This window comes from Tachysurus vachellii, chromosome 5 (assembly GCF_030014155.1).
Source record: "Tachysurus vachellii isolate PV-2020 chromosome 5, HZAU_Pvac_v1, whole genome shotgun sequence".
Taxonomy (NCBI): Eukaryota; Metazoa; Chordata; class Actinopteri; order Siluriformes; family Bagridae; genus Tachysurus; species Tachysurus vachellii.
Window position 1 is genome coordinate 22802148 of NC_083464.1, and position 20247 is coordinate 22822394.

General features: G+C 38.5%; 1 protein-coding gene and 6 non-coding genes across 7 annotated transcripts; all 7 read right to left on the bottom strand.

Annotated features, from left to right (window-relative positions):
* Positions 1-264: 264 nt before the first annotated feature.
* On the bottom strand, positions 265-336 carry trnaq-uug (transfer RNA glutamine (anticodon UUG)). The gene has a single exon. It is a non-coding gene; the product is annotated as a tRNA-Gln (tRNA).
* Positions 337-932: 596 nt separating this feature from the next.
* trnaq-cug (transfer RNA glutamine (anticodon CUG)) lies at positions 933-1004 on the bottom strand. The gene has a single exon. It is a non-coding gene; the product is annotated as a tRNA-Gln (tRNA).
* Positions 1005-1209: 205 nt separating this feature from the next.
* On the bottom strand, positions 1210-1281 carry trnaq-cug (transfer RNA glutamine (anticodon CUG)). The gene has a single exon. It is a non-coding gene; the product is annotated as a tRNA-Gln (tRNA).
* Positions 1282-1708: 427 nt separating this feature from the next.
* trnaq-uug (transfer RNA glutamine (anticodon UUG)) lies at positions 1709-1780 on the bottom strand. The gene has a single exon. It is a non-coding gene; the product is annotated as a tRNA-Gln (tRNA).
* Positions 1781-2373: 593 nt separating this feature from the next.
* On the bottom strand, positions 2374-2445 carry trnaq-cug (transfer RNA glutamine (anticodon CUG)). The gene has a single exon. It is a non-coding gene; the product is annotated as a tRNA-Gln (tRNA).
* A 512-nt stretch (positions 2446-2957) lies between these two features.
* On the bottom strand, positions 2958-3026 carry trnaq-uug (transfer RNA glutamine (anticodon UUG)). The gene has a single exon. It is a non-coding gene; the product is annotated as a tRNA-Gln (tRNA).
* Positions 3027-4975: 1949 nt separating this feature from the next.
* On the bottom strand, positions 4976-13761 carry grwd1 (glutamate-rich WD repeat containing 1). The gene is made up of 7 exons (XM_060870520.1): positions 13508-13761; positions 12935-13052; positions 12545-12707; positions 11874-12084; positions 11641-11786; positions 11305-11496; positions 4976-5704 (listed from the first exon to the last, which is right to left on the bottom strand). The coding sequence occupies exons 1-7, from the start codon at positions 13722-13724 to the stop codon at positions 5396-5398; spliced, it is 1356 nt and encodes a 451-aa protein (XP_060726503.1). The 5' UTR covers positions 13725-13761; the 3' UTR covers positions 4976-5395.
* Between the last annotated feature and the right edge of the window lie 6486 nt (positions 13762-20247).

A 20247-nucleotide genomic window follows, 5' to 3' on the forward strand; every position in this document is an offset into this window, starting at 1 on the left:
TTCACTTTGTAGCAATCGTGGTGAAGCTCCAGGTCCCTTGCATAATGCAGACAATCTTTGATTGACCATGATTTTATGAAGGACATTTGGACTTTGTTTTGTCACACACAAACTTTTAAAAAGCTTTTAGTGGCACAACATAGAAAGCACCAAATGCCTTGCTTAATTTGTACTACCTTGCAAATTCTTTCTAAACATAGCTTAGTTCATTGGGTAGCATTTGTGATGAGGGTCCAAGTTCCCACCCAGTATTCAAACTTAAACAGGTTCCACCGAGATTTGAACTCGGATCACTGGATTCAAAGTCCAGAGTGCTAACCGTTACACCATGGAACCAAGGCAGGGTGAGCGCTTTCGGACGATGTTCTAAACCGTTGATTTGTTGCGACATGGCACATAAATTATGATGATAAGATTTTAGAACATGTAAAAGGGTTTTGTTTCATCATTGTTAGCTCCATATTACAGACTGCTTCGTTAAAGTTTTTCGTTAAACACAGACTGCTACCCTTTGGTGCAAAGTACTCTGAGGAATGAGTCCTGCCCAAATCAGGCTAAGCTCCCACATAAATTTGAGACCTTAGATTTTGTAGGAAACCCCATATGACTTGCCTAACATGCATTACTCATGGGTCGGATCTGTTATGTTGTCTTATTACCGTGCAAGTACCAGGAAAAAAAACAGCTGTGTTTTAACAATGCATTTCCAAGATTCTTACCTTCTAGTCTTATTAAAATGTAAAGAATGTGTTGTTAATATCTCATTACCATGTTGATTAAAATCATGAAATGACTCTATTGTCTTGCATTTTTGACACCTTGCTTTAGACCAACGCAATTACATAATAAAAAACACAACATCAACTTGTAAATCTGAGGTACACATAAAATATTGTCACAACAGGAAACAAATCTCATCTACAAGCTCAGGAAGGTCCCACCGAGACTTGAACTCGGATCGCTGGATTCAGAGTCCAGAGTGCTAACCATTACACCATGGAACCACTGCGCAAGGCAATCTTTGTTTTGATTTTATAAAGGATATTTTTTTTTGTTTTGTCACACAATCTTTTAAAAAGGTTTTACTGGCACAACATAGAAAGCACCTAATTCCATTCTTGAGCAAAGCCCCAAGAGCCTTGTGAGCTCTTTCTAAGCAAAGCTCAGTTCATTTGCAACACCAGACCATGTTCCTACCCTAACTTAAACAGGTTCCACCGAGATTTGAACTCGGAACGCTGGATTCAGAGTCCAGAGTGCTAACCATTACACCATGGAACCACCAGGGCTGGAACCTTTTGTTGTTTGTATGTTAATCGTTTGGCCTGGTATGTATCCGTTCTACCTATTGTAAGATCTGAGAAGCTGTAAGATAGTTTTGTTCTGTCAGTGCTAGGCACAAATTAGGATGTGCTTTGTCAGGTAAGAGCCCAGACAAACAAATTTCACTTTGTAGCAATCGTGGTGAAGCTCCAGGTCCCTTGCATAATGCAGACAATCTTTGATTGACCATGATTTTATGAAGGACATTTGGACTTTGTTTTGTCACACACAAACTTTTAAAAAGCTTTTAGTGGCACAACATAGAAAGCACCAAATGCCTTGCTTAATTTGTACTACCTTGCAAATTCTTTCTAAACATAGCTTAGTTCATTGGGTAGCATTTGTGATGAGGGTCCAAGTTCCCACCCAGTATTCAAACTTAAACAGGTTCCACCGAGATTTGAACTCGGATCACTGGATTCAAAGTCCAGAGTGCTAACCGTTACACCATGGAACCAAGGCAGGGTGAGCGCTTTCGGACGATGTTCTAAACCGTTGATTTGTTGCGACATGGCACATAAATTATGATGATAAGATTTTAGAACATGTAAAAGGGTTTTGTTTCATCATTGTTAGCTCCATATTACAGACTGCTTCGTTAAAGTTTTTCGTTAAACACAGACTGCTACCCTTTGGTGCAAAGTACTCTGAGGAATGAGTCCTGCCCAAATCAGGCTAAGCTCCCACATAAATTTGAGACCTTAGATTTTGTAGGAAACCCCATATGACTTGCCTAACATGCATTACTCATGGGTCGGATCTGTTATGTTGTCTTATTACCGTGCAAGTACCAGGAAAAAAAACAGCTGTGTTTTAACAATGCATTTCCAAGATTCTTACCTTCTAGTCTTATTAAAATGTAAAGAATGTGTTGTTAATATCTCATTACCATGTTGATTAAAATCATGAAATGACTCTATTGTCTTGCATTTTTGACACCTTGCTTTAGACCAACGCAATTACATAATAAAAAACACATCATCTTGTAAATCTGAGGTACACATAAAATATTGTCACAAGAGGAAACAAATCTCATCTACAAGCTCAGGAAGGTCCCACCGAGACATGAACTCGGATCGCTGGATTCAGAGTCCAGAGTGCTAACCATTACACCATGGAACCACTGCGCAAGGCAAGCTTTGTTTTGATTTTATAAAGGATAGTTTTTTTTGTTTTGTCACAATCTTTTAAAAAGGTTTTACTGGCACAACATAGAAAGCACCTTTGTTGTTTGTATGTTAATCGTTTGGCCTGGTATGTATCCGTTCTACCTATTGTAAGATCTGAGAAGCTGTAAGATAGTTTTGTTCTGTCAGTGCTAGGCACAAATTAGGATGTGCTTTGTCAGGTAAGAGCCCAGACAAACAAATTTCACTTTGTAGCAATCGTGGTGAAGCTCCAGGTCCCTTGCATAATGCAGACAATCTTTGATTGACCATGATTTTATGAAGGACATTTGGACTTTGTTTTGTCACACACAAACTTTTAAAAAGCTTTTAGTGGCACAACATAGAAAGCACCAAATGCCTTGCTTAATTTGTACTACCTTGCAAATTCTTTCTAAACATAGCTTAGTTCATTGGGTAGCATTTGTGATGAGGGTCCAAGTTCCCACCCAGTATTCAAACTTAAACAGGTTCCACCGAGATTTGAACTCGGATCACTGGATTCAAAGTCCAGAGTGCTAACCGTTACACCATGGCAGGGTGAGCGCTTTCGGACGATGTTCTAAACCGTTGATTTGTTGCGACATGGCACATAAATTATGATGATAAGATTTTAGAACATGTAAAAGGGTTTTGTATCATCATTGTTAGCTCCATATTACAGACTGCTTCGTTAAAGTTTTTCGTTAAACACAGACTGCTACCCTTTGGTGCAAAGTACTCTGAGGAATGAGTCCTGCCCAAATCAGGCTAAGCTCCCACATAAATTTGAGACCTTAGATTTTGTAGGAAACCCCATATGACTTGCCTAACATGCATTACTCATGGGTCGGATCTGTTATGTTGTCTTATTACCGTGCAAGTACCAGGAAAAAAAATCTTTGGAAGGTCCCACTGAGACTTGAACTCGGATCGCTGGATTCAGAGTCGGATAGTTGGACTTTGGACACCATGGAACCAAAGCAGGATGAGTGCTTTCAGCCGATGTTCTAAACCGTTGATTTGTTGCGACTTGGCAGGTAAATTACGATTTTAAGATTAATAAGATTTTAGAAGCTGTAAAAGCAAGGGTGTCGATTTGGGTAGGGACATGTCCCTACCAATATCCAGGGAACACTCAATTGTCCCTAGCAATAATTCGACCAAGCCTATATATATATTTATACATAACCACTGATGTCCGTCTGTGTCTTGTGCTTTTTTACTTATTTCATTTAACATTTATCCATGAATCATTAAATGAGGTGAAAAATATTTTACAACAGCGTTCTGTAAAAAATAGTGCAACTCGTGGAACACAGATGGTTAACAGATCTACCCCTGCAATGAATCCCGTCTCTGTAACTCACCTCTCTAAAAGGATTGGCCTCTCTAAAAGGATTTTTTGAGTCCTGCCTCTCTAACCCACGTCGCTGTTTCATTGGCTTTGTCTTTCTCGCTAACGTGTTGAGGTAGGAGGCTGCAGCTATATTCCGTTGTATGAAGCAATATGCAACGTGATTATGCAGGCTGTGAGTAAGAAAGTATTCTTATAACAACAGTTTTATGCACAAAATACGGGGAATGTTGTCCCCCCAATGTCAAATAAATTGTCCCCACCAATGTCAAAATCAAACTTACGCCATTGTGTAAAAGGGTTTTGCTTCATCATTGTTAGCTCCATATTACAGAATGCTTTGTTAAAATTGAGCAATCATTAAACACAGACTGCTACCCTGAGCACTCTGAGGAATGAGTCCTGGCCAAATCAGGCTAAGCTCCCACATAAATTTGAGACCTTAGATTTTGTAGGAAACCCCCATATGACTTGCCTAACATGCATTACTCATGGGTCGGATCTGTTATGTTGTCTTATTACCGTGCAAGTACCAGGATATTACGACTGTGTTTTAACAATGTATTTCCAAAATTCTTACCTTCTACTCTTATTAAAATGTTAAGAAAGTGTTGGTAATATCTCATTACCATGTTGATTATAATCATAAAATTATGATTATAAAACTATTATCTTGCATTTTTGACCTCTTGCTTTAGAACAAAATTACATAAAAAAAAAACTGAGGTACTCTCGAAAATTTGTTGCAACACAACAAGAAACATGGCTTATCAGCAAGCTAATGTGGTATTTAAACTTGGATCTCTGTTTTTAAAGTCCAATGTCTTAACCATTACACCGTCATCATCTTTAGCATCAGTTACAACCAAAACATGTCAACTTTTTTTTTTTATTATTTTATACCAATTTGTTCATCTGTCAATTCCCTTCTTTCAAATCACTACCAACGGAGCAGGTTCACGGCTTGCATGGCATCCTTAGAGAGATATGAATTCAGCTACCACATCTTTTCAAACTGATGCCCACACTATGTTAGAGAGTCAATAGATCTCTACAGTAAGTTACCTTGACTTAGACTGATAGAGTGTAATGGATATCTTTGCTTCCTTACACTCACTGCCCTGGCATTGTATGCTTTCATATACATTGAGCCAATAAGGAACTGATTTTAATTACACACAGAAGGTTACAGAGACAATAATATAAAATATGACTTGAGAAAATAGCATTTACTCATGAGATAATAAAAGGGTAAAGACATTTCTCAACAACTGGATGAGCTTTGTAGCAGGAGTGAACTTCAGATCTAGGACACAGCTGTTTGCACTGGCTGCCTGTCACCTAGAGTACCAGCTGAACTCACCAGTTTCTCTGTAGATTAAAATGAAGTGTATCAAGGCCATATTGTGAAATTGTCTTAGATTTTGAAACATAATCCAGAGGACCTAGAATCAAATGTATTGATTAGTCCCAAAAAAAAAAAAAAAAAAACCCACACAGATTAGCGTCATGATGATGGCATTTAACATTATTTTTACTATTGTCATAAGGCACAAAACCACTTTGCCGTTTACACTGAAATAGTCCTGAAAACGTTGAATCCTGACAGTGCAGTGGAGATGAGAGTGCCCTGGATCTGCGGATGCCAGTGGAGCTCCTTGACCTCTTTCTGGCCCTGATGCAAGAACAGCAGTTGTGGAGGAAGCTTCTTTAAGCTTTCAGCTTGTTCACTTATGTCACATGACTCCACCGACAGATCCCATTGGCTGATAACGTCGTCTGCTCCAGACGCGGCAAACACACTGGAATCGATGGGACTCCATTCCACCGAAGTGATCGGGGCACTGTGCTGCTTGAAGCTGGCCACTGGATGCCCAGACTGAAAGAGAGGACAAAAATAGGACAAGGAACAATATGGAAAACATATCAAATAAGAGAAACTAGAAGAACAAACAGGAACACCAAGTTAATGTTGAGAGCACGACCGTTTAATTCACGAGCATGAATACGATGTGCTCTATTAATTTCTGCTCACATATCAAAATGCATTTGTGCTCAAATCTGCTCAAAACTGTGCAGGTTTGTTTCACCAAAAAGTCACCAGGAACTTCTTTTACCATGTGTATGAAAAAATGGCTGTGCTTAGCATGACATGGTGATTTGATATGACTTTGTTGCATAGAAAATAAATAATCTACATTTGAGCTGCTTTGCCTAAATTCTTACAAGGAAAGTAGAGAAAAATAAATGTTTGCATGTTTATTTTTAAATGAGGGTGATGGAAATCTGTAAGAGCGTGAGGGATCCTGTGCATGGATTGAATTGTTGTGTGAAATCAAATGACAGAAGTCAAATCAACATCACTCAATTATTATTGGGGAATAATGTTGTAGTTATTGATACCATTACATTACCTAATGCACTACTGCACCTTATCCAAGACAACAGTACTAGTTTTCTTTTATAACGCTGAATGAAATGCAGTGGTGTGAAAAAGTGTTTGCCCTTTTCCTGATTTTGTATTTTTTTGCACGTTTGTCACACTTTAAGGTTTCAGATCATCAAACAAATTTGAATATTAGTCAAAGATACCACAAGTAAACACAATATGCAGTTTTTTAAATGAAGGTTTTTATTATTAAGGGAAAACAAAATCCAACAGCCCTGTGGAGGAATTTTGGTCCACTCATCTTTGCAGAATTGTTGTAATTCAGCCATTCGGAATCCAATTCATGCATTCAGGACTTTGACTAGGCCACTCCAAAGTCTTCGTTTTGTTTTTCTTCAGCCAATTAGAGGTGGACTTGCTGGTGTGTTTTGGATCAATGTTCTGCTGAAGAATCCAAGTTCGCTTCAGCTTGAGGTCACGAACAGATGGCCGCACATTGTCCTTCAGGATTTTTTAGTAGACAACAGAATACATGGTTCCATTGATCACAGCAAGTCTTCCAGGTGCTGAAGCAGCAACACAGCCCCAGAGCATCACACTACCACCACCATATTTTACTTTTGGTATGATGTTGATACTTATTGACAGATTAGTTTCCATTGGTATTACTGGCACTGTTCTGTCTTGGTTTAGGTCATATCTATCTGGGCGCAGTCAGCGTATTCAATTAAAAGGTTTTAGTTCAAGAACATCTACAGTCATCACTGGTGTTCCACAGGGTTCTGTTTTGGGCCCACTTCTTTTCATTATATATGCTCCTCTTGGTGATATCTTAAGGAAATATGGTACTAATTTTCACTGCTATGCAGATGACACCCAACTCTACCTGTCTGCCAAACCCACTGGTTCTTTTCCTCCGCAGTCTTTGTCAAGCTGTTTAGCTGAAATTAAAGACTGGCTCTCAGCGAACTTTTTGAAGGTAAAAGGCAATAAAACCGAGGCTCTGCTTGTTGGCACTAGATCAGTTGTGTCTAAATCTAACTGTTTCTCTTTACATATTGACAATACTGTCCTTCCTCTCAGGTTAAAAGTTTGGGTGTCATCTTGGATAGCACACTATCTTTTAAAGCTCAAATTAATAATATGTCACGGATTGCATACTTCCATTTGCGCAACATTAATCGGCTCCGTCCCTTTCTTTCAAATAATAATACTGCAGTTCTCATTCACACACTAGTCACTTCACGTATAGACTACTGCAATGCTCTTCTTACAGGTATTCCCTCCAAATTGCTGCATAAGCTTCAACTGGTTCAGAATTCTGCAGCTCGTGTTCTCTCTAGAACACCTTATACTGATCACATTTCTCCGGTTCTTCAGCAATTGCATTGGCTTCCAGTAAAATATAGAGTTCAGTTTAAAATCCTGCTACTCACTTATAAAGGCACTTCGTAATCCTGCACCACAATACCTTACTCAACTTCTCCAGGTTTACACTCCTTCACGTGCACTCAGATCTTCATCTTCAATTTCTCTTGTGGTACCTCGGATTCAACTTACTCCTATGGGTGCCAGATCTTTTAGTTATGTTGCCCCCCGCCTATGGAATTCTCTTCCCCTCAATGTTCACAATAGCGAGTGCTTGCTGACTTTTAAAGCGCGTCTTAAGACTTATCTTTTTATACAGGCTTTCTTATAACATGTTTTATTGAGACTTAAATGCACTTATATATTTGATACTTATCAAAAATATGTTTCTGTTGCTGTTTATTGTCTTTTGTGTATTGCATTTTTTGTACTTTTTGTATTGTCTTGTAACTTTGTGTCTGCACTGTCTTTTGTCCTGCACTGTCTTGTCTGTCTTGTCCTGCACTGTTTGCACCAGGTTGCACAGTTGCACTTTATGTGGCTAAAACTACTTACAAGTCTTTAGCTCTGTTTTTTTTTATTTATTTATTTATTTTTTTTTATGTAGCACCTTGATCCTGGAGAAACGTCTCATTTCACTATGTACTGCATAGTGTATATATATGGTTGAAATGACAATAAAAAGCTTCTTGACTTGTCTTGACTCCTAGTCATGTTCTCTTCAGATGTGACTTCTGCCTAAACTTCCTTCTACAAAAGGAAGCTCCACATCATCTTTTCTCTACTCAACCCCCGGCTCCACCCTCCCTGACTGCAGGAGATTTTGCTTTTTTATACTGCGAGAAGATTGAGAAAATCTGCAAGACTTTCACTTCTGCCCTAACTGCACCTACATCTCACAGTCAGGATTCCCCTACACCTCCATTGTCGCATTTCTCATCCGTAGCAGCAGAAGAGATTTTACAACTTATCCAGTCTTGCAATCCTACCACCTGCCCATTGGATCCACTCCCTTCCACTATGCTCCAGACCATCTCGTAGGACCTTCTGCCCCTCATTACCACGATCATAAATTGATCCATAACATCTGGTCATGTACCAACTACCTTCAAGAGAGCAACTGTTATTCCCATCCTGAAGAAACCTGCTCTGGATCCATCAGACATCAGCACCTACAGACTTGTATCACTTCTGCCTTTTCTTTCAAAAATTCTTGAACGCATTGTCTATAATCAACTGTCTGTTTACAGTATTGTTCAAAATAATAGCAGTACAATGTGACTAACTAGAATAATCCAGGTTTTTAGTATATATTTTATTGCTATGTGGCAAACAAGTTAACAGTGGGTGCAGTAGATTCTCAGAAAAACAAACAAGACCCAGCATTCATGATATGGGAATGATATTCAATTGGGCAATTAGTTGAAAGGGGTGTGTTCAAAAAAATAGCAGTGTCCACACAGTCCACAAAATGTTCCTCCATTTCTCTTTAGGCCAGTTGATGTGTTCTTTGGCAAATTGTAACCTCTTCTTCTGCACATGCCTTTTTTTAACAGAGGGACTTTGCGGGGATTCTTGAAAATAGATTAGCTTCACAAAGACGTCTTCTAACTCTCACAGTACCTACAGGTAACTACAGACTGTCTTTGATCATCCTGGAGCTGATCATTGGCTGAGCCTTTACCATTCTGGTTATTCTTCGATCCATTTTGATGGTTGTCTTCCGTTTTCTTCCACGTCTCTCTGATTTTGCTCTCCATTTTAAGGCACTTGAGATCATTTTAGCTGAACAGCATAATTTTTTGCACCTCTTTATAGGTTTTCCCCTCTCCAATCAACTTTTTAATCAAAGTAGGCTGTTCTTATGAACAATGTCTTGAATGACCCATTTTCCTCAGGCTTTCAAATGCATGTTCAACAAGTGCTGGCGTCATCCTTAAATAGGGGGCACATGATTCACACCTGTTTTTTCACAAAATTGATGACCTCAGTGATTGAATGCCACACTGCTATTTTTTTGAACAGACCCCTTTCAACTAATTGCCCAATTGCACAGCTTTAAGAGCGTGCATATCATGAATGCTGGGTCTTGTTTGTTTTCTGAGAATCTACTGCACCTTCTGGTAACTTGTTTGCCATGTAGCAATAAAAAATATACTAAAAACCTGGATTATTCTGGTAAGTCACATTGTACTGCTATTATTTTGAACAATACTGTATCTCTCACAGAACAACCTCCAAGATCCCAACCAGTCTGGCTTTAAAGCAGCCCATTTGGAAGTCTCTGAGAAATCACATGCTGCTAGATCAGCCAAACTGTCAACTGTCCAACTGTCTTAAGATTTGCGGATCAGCATACTCAGGTGCAAGTGACATTTACCACAGCTTCTGTTTACATCTCAGCATGTATGGCAGACATATCATCATGGATGACGGCCCATCAGTTGAAGCTCAATTGTAGCAAAACTGAACTGCTGATCATCCCAAGTGATTCATCCCCAGGTCATGATCTTACAATATCCTTGCATAACGATCTGATCTCCCCTTTAGTCACATCTCACAACCTTGGGGTAACAATGGACACTCAAATGTCCTTTTCCTCGCATATTGCTAATGTGACACGCTCATGTCGACTCCTTCTCTACAACATTAGAAGAATTTGGCCATTTTTGTCCACACAGGTAAAGAGGTAAGCATACTACAAGACTCTTTACTGTTCTGGCACCAAGAACTTCCCCTAGGGGTCCGGACAGCGGAGTCACTGGTTATTTTCAAATGAGGGATAAAGACCTACTTATTCATTAAACACTTCAACAAGCATTTTCTTCCCTGTTGGTTGTATTTGTGTGTGTGTGTGTGTGTGTGTGCTTGTTTAAAAAAAATCCCACATTAAACAGTGTTTTAGACTGGTATCTTAAGTCTGTAGCCTAGTGAACAAGAGTTCATGTATTCATTGATAGAGACTTAAAAGCACTTTTGTACGTCGCTCTGGATAAGGCCGTCTTCCAAATGCTGTAAATGAAACCATTTCCAACTACAAAACCTCTCAACATCCTTCAGAGTCCTTCCTGGTAAACACTTCTTTCCAGTTCACCTCTCAGAAGTTCAATAACCTTTATTTTACTGAACTGTAATGATGACTGTATAAACTTGATTCTGTGCTCATGACATTGTAGCGATTTGGGAATTCCGTTTTAGACAAAAGTCCCAGCTACAGACAGATTTAATCTACCTTTAATATAGCTCTATGTATTTGATGGAGTACATAACGGCATGTTTAATAACCAATATCACTGAGTCTGGAAATAAAGCAGCCCTACATTGTGATAAATCCTAGACCAGTCCAGTGATCTGATGCACACAATACCACAACAGGTGATTTCTTCGGACAAGACTTTTAAATATACATAAAGTGGCGGACGCTTTTCTTTAATTCAGCTTTTGCGATTTTCTTTTGCTCAGAATGCAAGCAAGGCCTGCAATTACCCAACTGTTAGCTATATAGAAAGATTCACTGTTGACTGTTCTTGTTCATGCTTTAGCATGAATTCATGGTTGACCAATTCCTAAAGCCTCAAGTGTGCTACAAGCCATTTTATATATAAAATTTCCTGTTCTGGAAAGTTATGTGTTCTACAGTATGAAGAAAACTCTGTAAGTATGGGTTCCATGTAAGTGTCTGTAGCCATGTAAGTAGCTAATATGGTAGTTAAACAGCTCACCTGGAACTGCCTCAAGTCCCACACCTTCAGAAGCCCATCATCCCCTCCAGATAACAGAAACGGTTCATTCCGATTCCAACTGATGACATTGACGTCTGACGAGTGAGCCTCATTGGCTGAAAGCATGGATTTTGGTGGAGCTCTGATATCCCAAATGCGAATGGACTGATCCACTGAGCAGGAGGCAAAAACCTGGGCATCAGAATAAAACAACCTTAAGCTCATGATGAAAAGTTGAACCGTTTATATGCAGAATTAGAATCAAAGTTGAACCAATTACTCAATATTACAGCATTAATCAGTCACAAGTGACAGTTGTTGGCTTTACTGACTTACTGTTGCTTCAGTTGGTGACCACTGTAGGTCCTCAACAGACTTGTTATGCGAGCTAAAAGGCCGTTGGTCAATCTTCCAGGAAGTTCCACCTTCTCTTGGCTCCCACACATGAATGTTCTTCTTGCAGTCTCCACTCACAAGCCGGCCTTGGAAGCAAAGTGTGACAACATTAATGATGAGTGAGATTTGTTTTTCTTTTCTTCTGGGAAACAAATTCCATTGTGATCACTGACCTGGTACTTTAGGAGACCAGTCAATGGCAAAGCCTTCTGTCATATGACCTGAGAAACTGAACAAAGGTGTAGCCTCCTTATGCTGTTTAATGAATGCTGCCATGGCAGTAGAGCTGTGAACTGCTTCCAGCTGTGGCCGAAGATCAAAAATTTCCACCAGACCTTTCTCACACCAAACAGCAGCCAATGACTGCTCACCATTCTGGGTCACCTGAGACACCAAACCAAAGGCAAAATGTACTTTTAAGAAACATATAGAAATAAATACAGGCTTTTCTTCTGTTGACTGACTTTAGGACCAAGCACACATTTTATTACATATCTATGACACTTTTGCAAAGATGTCTATTTAATGCCACTTTATTCATTCATTCATTCATTCATTCATCTTCTACCGCTTATCCGAACTACCTCGGGTCACGGGGAGCCTGTGCCTATCTCAGGCGTCATCGGGCATCAAGGCAGGATACACCCTGGACGGAGTGCCAACCCATCGCAGGGCACACACACACACTCATTCACTCACGCAATCACACACTAGGGACAATTTTCCAGAGATGCCAATCAACCTACCATGCATGTCTTTGGACCGGGGGAGGAAACCGGAGTACCCGGAGGAAACCCCCATGCCACTTTATAAACAGTTAAAAGTATCATAACCAGTCACTCACTCTGACTCTATTTATTCCTCCATAATGGGGCACCATGGCCAACTCCATCTGTGGCTTATTCTCTTCTTCATCATCATCATCATCACCACTCTCATCACTGCTCTCCTCCTCCTCTGTCTCTTTTTCAGTCCCATACAGGTTGTGCATGCGCATGACAATGAGTCTTGGCAGAAAGAGGAAAACGGTTGAATCTTGTATTTTTGGATTTTTATTTTACCTATTGCCAGTTTCACAAACATTTATATGTATATGTAAAACTGTAATCAAAAAGACAAAAGTCACAATATTAATTTAGATTAGTTGAGTTGAGCTCTTAGGCCACCCATAAGCCCCCAATAATAGTTTGATGTGCATACAGTTATCATTTGTTGGCCTGAGAAATGTACTGACCTGTTACTGAGAGCCGTGTCTGCTTGTGTACCTGCACACAGTAGCATGGACATTGGAAACTTCTCTCTTCCTTCTCCCTCAGCATCACGTACTACATCAAAACTCAAACAAGGGGCACCTGTAAACATATAGGCGAATACATTGAGAGGTTTATTGGATGGTGCCACCAAAGCAGAAATACCATTAACTATTTACTATGGGGGGGGCTCCCCGTGACCCGAGGTAGTTCAGATAAGCGGTAGAAAATGAGTGAGTGAGAGAGAGTATTTACTATAAGCCTAAGACAGAAATTATAATCTTAATAAATCAATGGTAAACGAATCACCATTGTCTGTGTGTTTTGGTCTTCTGCTTGTTGTACTAATCAGGACATTGCTTTAGACTTTATTGTTTCTGATCAAAGGATTTGAAGATTTGAAAATTCAAAAGACTCAAAACAATTACTTGTGCTTCTCAGCATATTAGGTATGCAAACAAACTGCAGAATAATGCAGTCTTTATCGAAGGACGATTGAATCAAATAATATCTTGTAGGACAGCATGTAAATATTTGACTGGTTGGAATTGACCCACCTGTCTGGCACTCGTGATACATGCGGTAAGCCGAGCGGTCCATCTCTAGCTCTTCTCCCGGCTGAAGCGGCTTAACGCCAGGCACATACACTTCACTCTCCCCAGCTTCCTCCTCTTGATCTTCTTCCTCCATCTCATCTTCATCGCTGTCACCCGCTTCCATCTCTTCAATTTCTTCATCTTCACGAGGAAGCGTGTCTTCTTCGGGCGCAGCCATTTTGAGAACAACTCAAGAAGCACTCCAGGGCACACTTCCTGTGACGTCATTTAAAGCGCCCTGCCAGCGTTTTAAAGTTATTATGTGTTGCTAAAATTTGCTCGTTTAAATCCATTGATTCTATTAACAGGATAAAAAAAGTGAGACTATGGCTAATATATATATATATATATATATATATATATATATATATATATATATATATATATATATATATATATATGTATATGTATACATGTATGTATGTATGTATGTATGCATGCATGTATGTAAGTATATATATATATATATATATATATATATATATATATATATATATATATATATATATATAGCCATTTTATTTTATACATTATATATAAAGCCATTTCGCCTCACACCTCCAGGGTCGGGGTTCGATTCCCGCCTCCGCCTTGTGTGTGTGGAGTTTGTATGTTCTCCCCGTGCCTCGGGGGTTTGCTCCGGGTCCAAAGACATGCATGGTAGGTTGATTGGCATCTCTGGAAAATTGTCCATAGTGTGTGATTGCGTGAGTGAATGAGAGTGTGTGTGTGTGTGTGTGCCCTGCGATAGGTTGGCACTCCGTCCATTGTGTATCCTGCCTTGATGCATGATGACGCCTGCCACAGTCTCCCTGTGACCCGAGTAGTTCGGATAAGCGGTAGAAAATGAATGAATGAATATTATTAACCATATGACTGTTTCTTATAACACATAAATTAGCAGATCAGTGATGAGAACGGTAAAAATTTGTGGTAATTACAGGTAACTACAGAACAGAGCTAATCCTGTACAAAAGACAACCAGTTCACTAACTCTGGGTAATAAGGGGCTGAGAGTACAAACCTATTTCATCTATTTAACTTCACATAGAACTAGATTTGTAAAGTTCGTCGTGACAAACTTTGATGTTAGCTTTGATGAGGCAAGTATTCGCAAAGGCCGGTGCTTTTTGGAGGCGAGTGGACATAAGGGTCAGTGTTACTTTTGGAGGCAAGTGGACAGAAAGATAGGGTGCCAAAACATTTGGAGGCAAGTGGAGACGAGCATGTGACGTCATCAGAATACTCCTGAGGATGACAAGTATTCCCCTCACTGTTCTGAGTGTTTTGATATGTCACATGTCCATGTTGTAAAAAGTTTTTTGATTTTGCATATTTTGGGGGCGGGGCTGCGGCACAACCGAAAGGCCAGTCGGTACACCAATTTAAAACTTTGTTCAGAGTATCACCCTAAAGGAGCTGGCCGAGTTTGGTGTAGATAGTTCGAAAGCTTGCCGAGTTATAAACCTCCAAATTTTATAATGGGAGTCTATGGAGAGAAAAGGCCAATTTGAGACCCGGTACCGGAAGTACCGGTACTCGGATTGCTTAGAAAAGCATTATAAAATTTTATGCGGCCTTGCTTAGAAAGCCCTAGGCTGCATTAAATTTTATAAATTTTTGTCTAAGCTTAAATAGGAAAATAGAATGTTGGCTTCTACAAAGCCAACATAATGATGTACGAAAACAGGAACGTACAACACACCTGCAACGCTGAAGTATATAAGTAAAAATTATAGTGACCGATAAAGCCAAAGTGTGTAGTTCAGGGGTGGCCAACCAGTCAGAGACCAAAAGCCTTCTACATTCCTTCTACAATTTTTGTATACAAAAACAATCCAGTATTATTTCCAGTAGTAAGGGTTGAATCAAGTTCAAAGCATAAATATCAGCTTTTAAACCTATTCATTTCCTGTTTGATTTCTATCAAGCATTTTCACTGCAAGGGCAAGTAGGTTTCTTAACTTATTTAATTGCACACTATCTGATTTATTTCTTAATGCAAAATAAATTGCTATATAATAACTTTAATATTTTTGCTTTGTTATTTCACTGTAGGAGATTTAGTCAAAATGGTCCTTCACATCAATATGAGCCAGATATAAAGATATGATTAAACCTGTAAGAATAAAAAAAAAAAGATCTACAGAGATAGGATTCAAAGTCAGATTCATATCTATTTATATAGGGTTGTCTTACTTTGAGATATTACTGATTTAGCTGAAACTAAAGATAATCATTAACTGATTGCAAAGTGAGATTATTATTACAACTGTTTAAAGAAGAATGAGTGAAAAATGAAGTGTGGTGAAGCAGTTGGTTGCTCATAGTGAGCCAAATACAAAAAAAATCTACTTGGCAAAGGACACTAATATTTCACCCATGTTGATTTGACATTTATAGAGACGGGACAAGTTCATTCCAAACACTGGATACAGAGAAGTGATTTATGCTTGACTTTTTTAAAAATATGATTATTCCTTATATCTATAAGGAATACTTGCCTCAGTTGGCTTGGGATATGTTTTGTCATTTGATCACCGACATCGGGTAGGGACGGCTGGTCTATTTTTGGATTTGTAGCTACAGGAATCTAGTGTCAGGAATACAGCAGTGGAGTGACATTGGTAATTAACTCAAGCTGTTGCCTTCTGGATGCAGTCTAGGGAAATTTTATCATATTCCCAAAAAACAACCAAAAAATTGACAACATATGGCAGAGAAACAATTTATACAACTGAGAAGTTGAAGGTTAAGGGCCTCAAGAGCCCAGCAGTGGCAGCTTAGTGGTGCAGGGATTTGAACTCATAACCTATAACTCAAATGACTTAACCACTGATGTACTGCTGCCTTCAACTAGAAACCAGTCACAATGAGGGGGACTGAATAAGCACTTCACAGTGAGTGAATTGTATTTGTTTAGGATAATACTGACAAATTGGTTAAGTATTATCCCAGGGGATAATATTAGGGGGCATCAATGTAGGGGTAACATTGCATTTTACTACCACCTAAGTGGTATTTTAAGCCTTTTAACAGCTTAACAGAAGGGAATCGAGCCTTCTGCTGGTCCAGCGGTAGGATCCTGTATTCTCATTGCTGTGGCCCGAGTTCAGTTCCTGTGCAGGAAACTTAACCCAGCCACTGAAGTGTTAACTCTCAGTGCCGGTCCCAAGCCCGGATAAAATGGGAAAGTTGTATCAGGAAGGGTATCCGGCGTAAAACCTGTGGCGACCTCGAACAGGGAGAGAATAAAAGCACATAGGAAGTGAGCCTTTGTGTTTCAAAAAAATCCCGTGTGTTCATCGCCACACAGGATGCTTTTGGTTTTTGGACTATTCTTGATTAGCAGTTTCTGAAATACTTAAAGCAGCCCAATGGCGTAAGTTTGATTTTGACATTGGTGGGGACATAATTTATTTGACATTGGTGGGGACAACATTCCCCGTATTTTGTGCATAAAACTGTTGTTATAAGAATACTTTCTTACTCACATACCGGTAGCGTGAATAATCACGTTGCATATTGCTTCGTACAACGGAATATAGCTCCAGCCTCCTACCTCAACGCATTAGCGAGAAAGACAAAACCAATCAAACAGCGACGTGGGTTAGAGAGACAGGACTCAAAAAAGACAAAGGCCAATCCTTTTAGAGAGGTGAGTTACAGAGGTGGGATTCATTGCAGGGGGTATATCTGTTAACCGTCTGTGTTGCACAAGTTGCGCTATTTTTTACAGAATGCCGTTGTAAAATATTTGTATCTTATTTAATGATTCCTGGATAAATGTTAAATGAAATAAGTAAAAATGCACAAGACACAGACGGACATCAGTGGTTATGTGTATACACACACACACACACACACACACACACACATACATATAATTCGATATGCAATAATTCGACCAAGCCTATATATATATATATATATATATATATATATATATATATATATATATATATATATATATATATATATGTATTTGTATATATACATATACATATATATATATATATATATATATATATATATATATATATATATATATATATAGGCTTGGTCGAATTATTGCTAGGGACAATTGAGTGTTCCCTGGATATTGGTAGGGACATGTCCCTACCGTCCCTACCAAAATCGACGCCCTTGAAGCAGCCCATCTGTCACCACATTTTCGTTTTCAACTGAAGAATTGTACACTTACTTGAAAAAAAACTCTTTTCTCCATACATTTTTATTTAGTTCTTAAGTGTACTTGTTACAAATCTCTTCTTCTCTCATTTTGTCAGTGACTGTATGTTTGTCCAGCGCATTTTAACTTACATTCCAGTTTATAGCATCCAATAAATGAATAAAGTTAATCAGTTTAGAATAAACTATCAAGAATCATGACGGGAAACTTCTTAAGAACCTTCTTATCTTGTGTTAGTGTAGTATTAGTGTAGTTAGTGCTATAGCTATAGTTTTATACCTGTGTGCATCTGACTATGAATAAGCTTCCACCTTGTGGTAAGCACCTCGGCTCAACCTCAGTAAAAGTTTTTTACTTTTTACCTTTCACCTCAGTAAAAGTTTTATCATGCTAGAGTAAGCAAAGAGGGGCATTGAACAGAGAATCTCCTTTGCCTCAACAGAAACATGAACTAATCTAATTTTAAAATGTTTATGATACACATGATAAATTCAGTTTACCAAATTATGCAGTGTTAGTTATGCCTATAACAGACAAACCTACAGAAACTGAATGTTTTCAGGTTAAATGGTATAGCTGCTTTGAAACAAAAATCTTTTTAGAAGATAATAAAAGTTGCTTTCACATGAAAACATGACACTAACTTTAAAAAAAAACGACATTTAATACTTGAAAATGAACATTTGCACTTTCACTTCGACTGCATTTTTAGCTGGATTCTTTCCCAGGATCTGCCCATCACAAGGTACCTAGAGGCAATTTAGTGTTGCCAGCCCACATACTGGCATGTTCTGGGAGGGTGGGCGGAAATTAGAGAACTTAGGGTAAACAGACCAGAAGAGATTGTGAAAGTCCACGTAGATACCTTTTTGAATATGCATTATTTTTAAGAGATCCATCAGAAATGATATCATTGTCAATATTTTGATAAATATTGTGCATGTGCATATGTGTACACATAGGATGTATGTCTGTCACATAACAGCAGGCTTTTTGCTTTTAACCCTGCTGTTTTGCTGCAGCCACAAGAACACAGTGTCAACAATAGCATTTTATTCAGCTGTTGTTGTTTGTGCCAACATCTAAGATTCCTTGTCCAGCAGACCAGTCCAGCTGACTTTTTCTCTGTCCTCAAACACACAATATGTATTCACTGTTAACATTACTTAAAAACATCTTAATAAACATAAATGCTTACTAGAAGGAAAAGGGGTCTAATATTTTTTCTTTCTTTAAATAAATTAAAAACCGTGTAAGTGACAGATCCGTGAGTGGAAAATGGCCAGATTCATTCAAGCTGCTAGGAAGAATAAAATAACTCATATAATCACTGTTTACATCCATGGTAAACATATAAGGCATCTCAGCCTGCATAAAACATCAACCCTGGTGCTACAACAGCAGACCACACTGGGTTCCACTCCTGACTGTAAAAAAAAGAAGGCTGAAGACACATCAAAACTGGACACTTGAAGATTAGAAATTAGAAAGAAATATTTAGCTCATTGCCTAATAAAGTCACCTGTATATATATGTTATGATATATTTATGATATGTGTTTTTTAACATTAACAATTGTTTTTTAACAATTTTGTTCTTTTGGAAGCTATGTAGATATGGTTATGGTTATATGATATGATATGGTTTCTCTTTAGACTGATGACATTAAAAATAACATTTTGAAATTGCTTATCTGCACACAAGTGATCAACAAAAGACTGTTGCAACACATCAAACTGGAAATGATTTGCTTATGAAAACTGGGAAAATATTTTAATTGGACTTAACTGTGTAGACCAGAGGTATTCAACTAAAATTGAAATAGGTCCAGTAAGAGAAAATTTCTTGAAGCAAAGGTCCAGAAGATCATAATGTCTAACTAGTTAGTGTGATAAATATTTATGTAGCCTAGTAGTTGTATCAACATCTGCAAGCAATCAATACCTGACTGTCAAATCAAATGAATGCAGTACAATTCAAAAACTTTTTGACAATATTTATTGTCACATAACATAGATCTGAACATATGTATGACTGTAGATATGTATAATGTTCTCTCATTAAATGAATAAAAGTAGGGCTACATTTCAAAATAAGAGAAAATAAATAAAATGTGAAAATTGTGTGTTTAAATAAAGTGCTTAACTTTCCCTTTTATATCTCAGTGAGAGAACTGAGCTCTAGCTTGGCTTGGCAGGATTTTAAACCTGGGCTTGAATGGAGTCAGGGCCATTCTCATACACATGTGGAGGTGCTCATTAGTGACCCTGGAACCATATTTAGTTTTGATTATGTTCATTGTAGAGAAAGCTGCCTCGCAGTTGTATGTAGAGCCAAACATGGTCAGGATGTATAGGGCTACTTTCCTCAGACCTGGGAAAGCTGTCTCAAGGACGCTGTCTTCAGATTTGAGTGGATATGTTTGTTCAAAACCTTTATGTTTTGTCTCATAATGGCGTTTCACATTGCCACTTTTAATAAGTGCCACGGTTTCTGTACATATGAGACA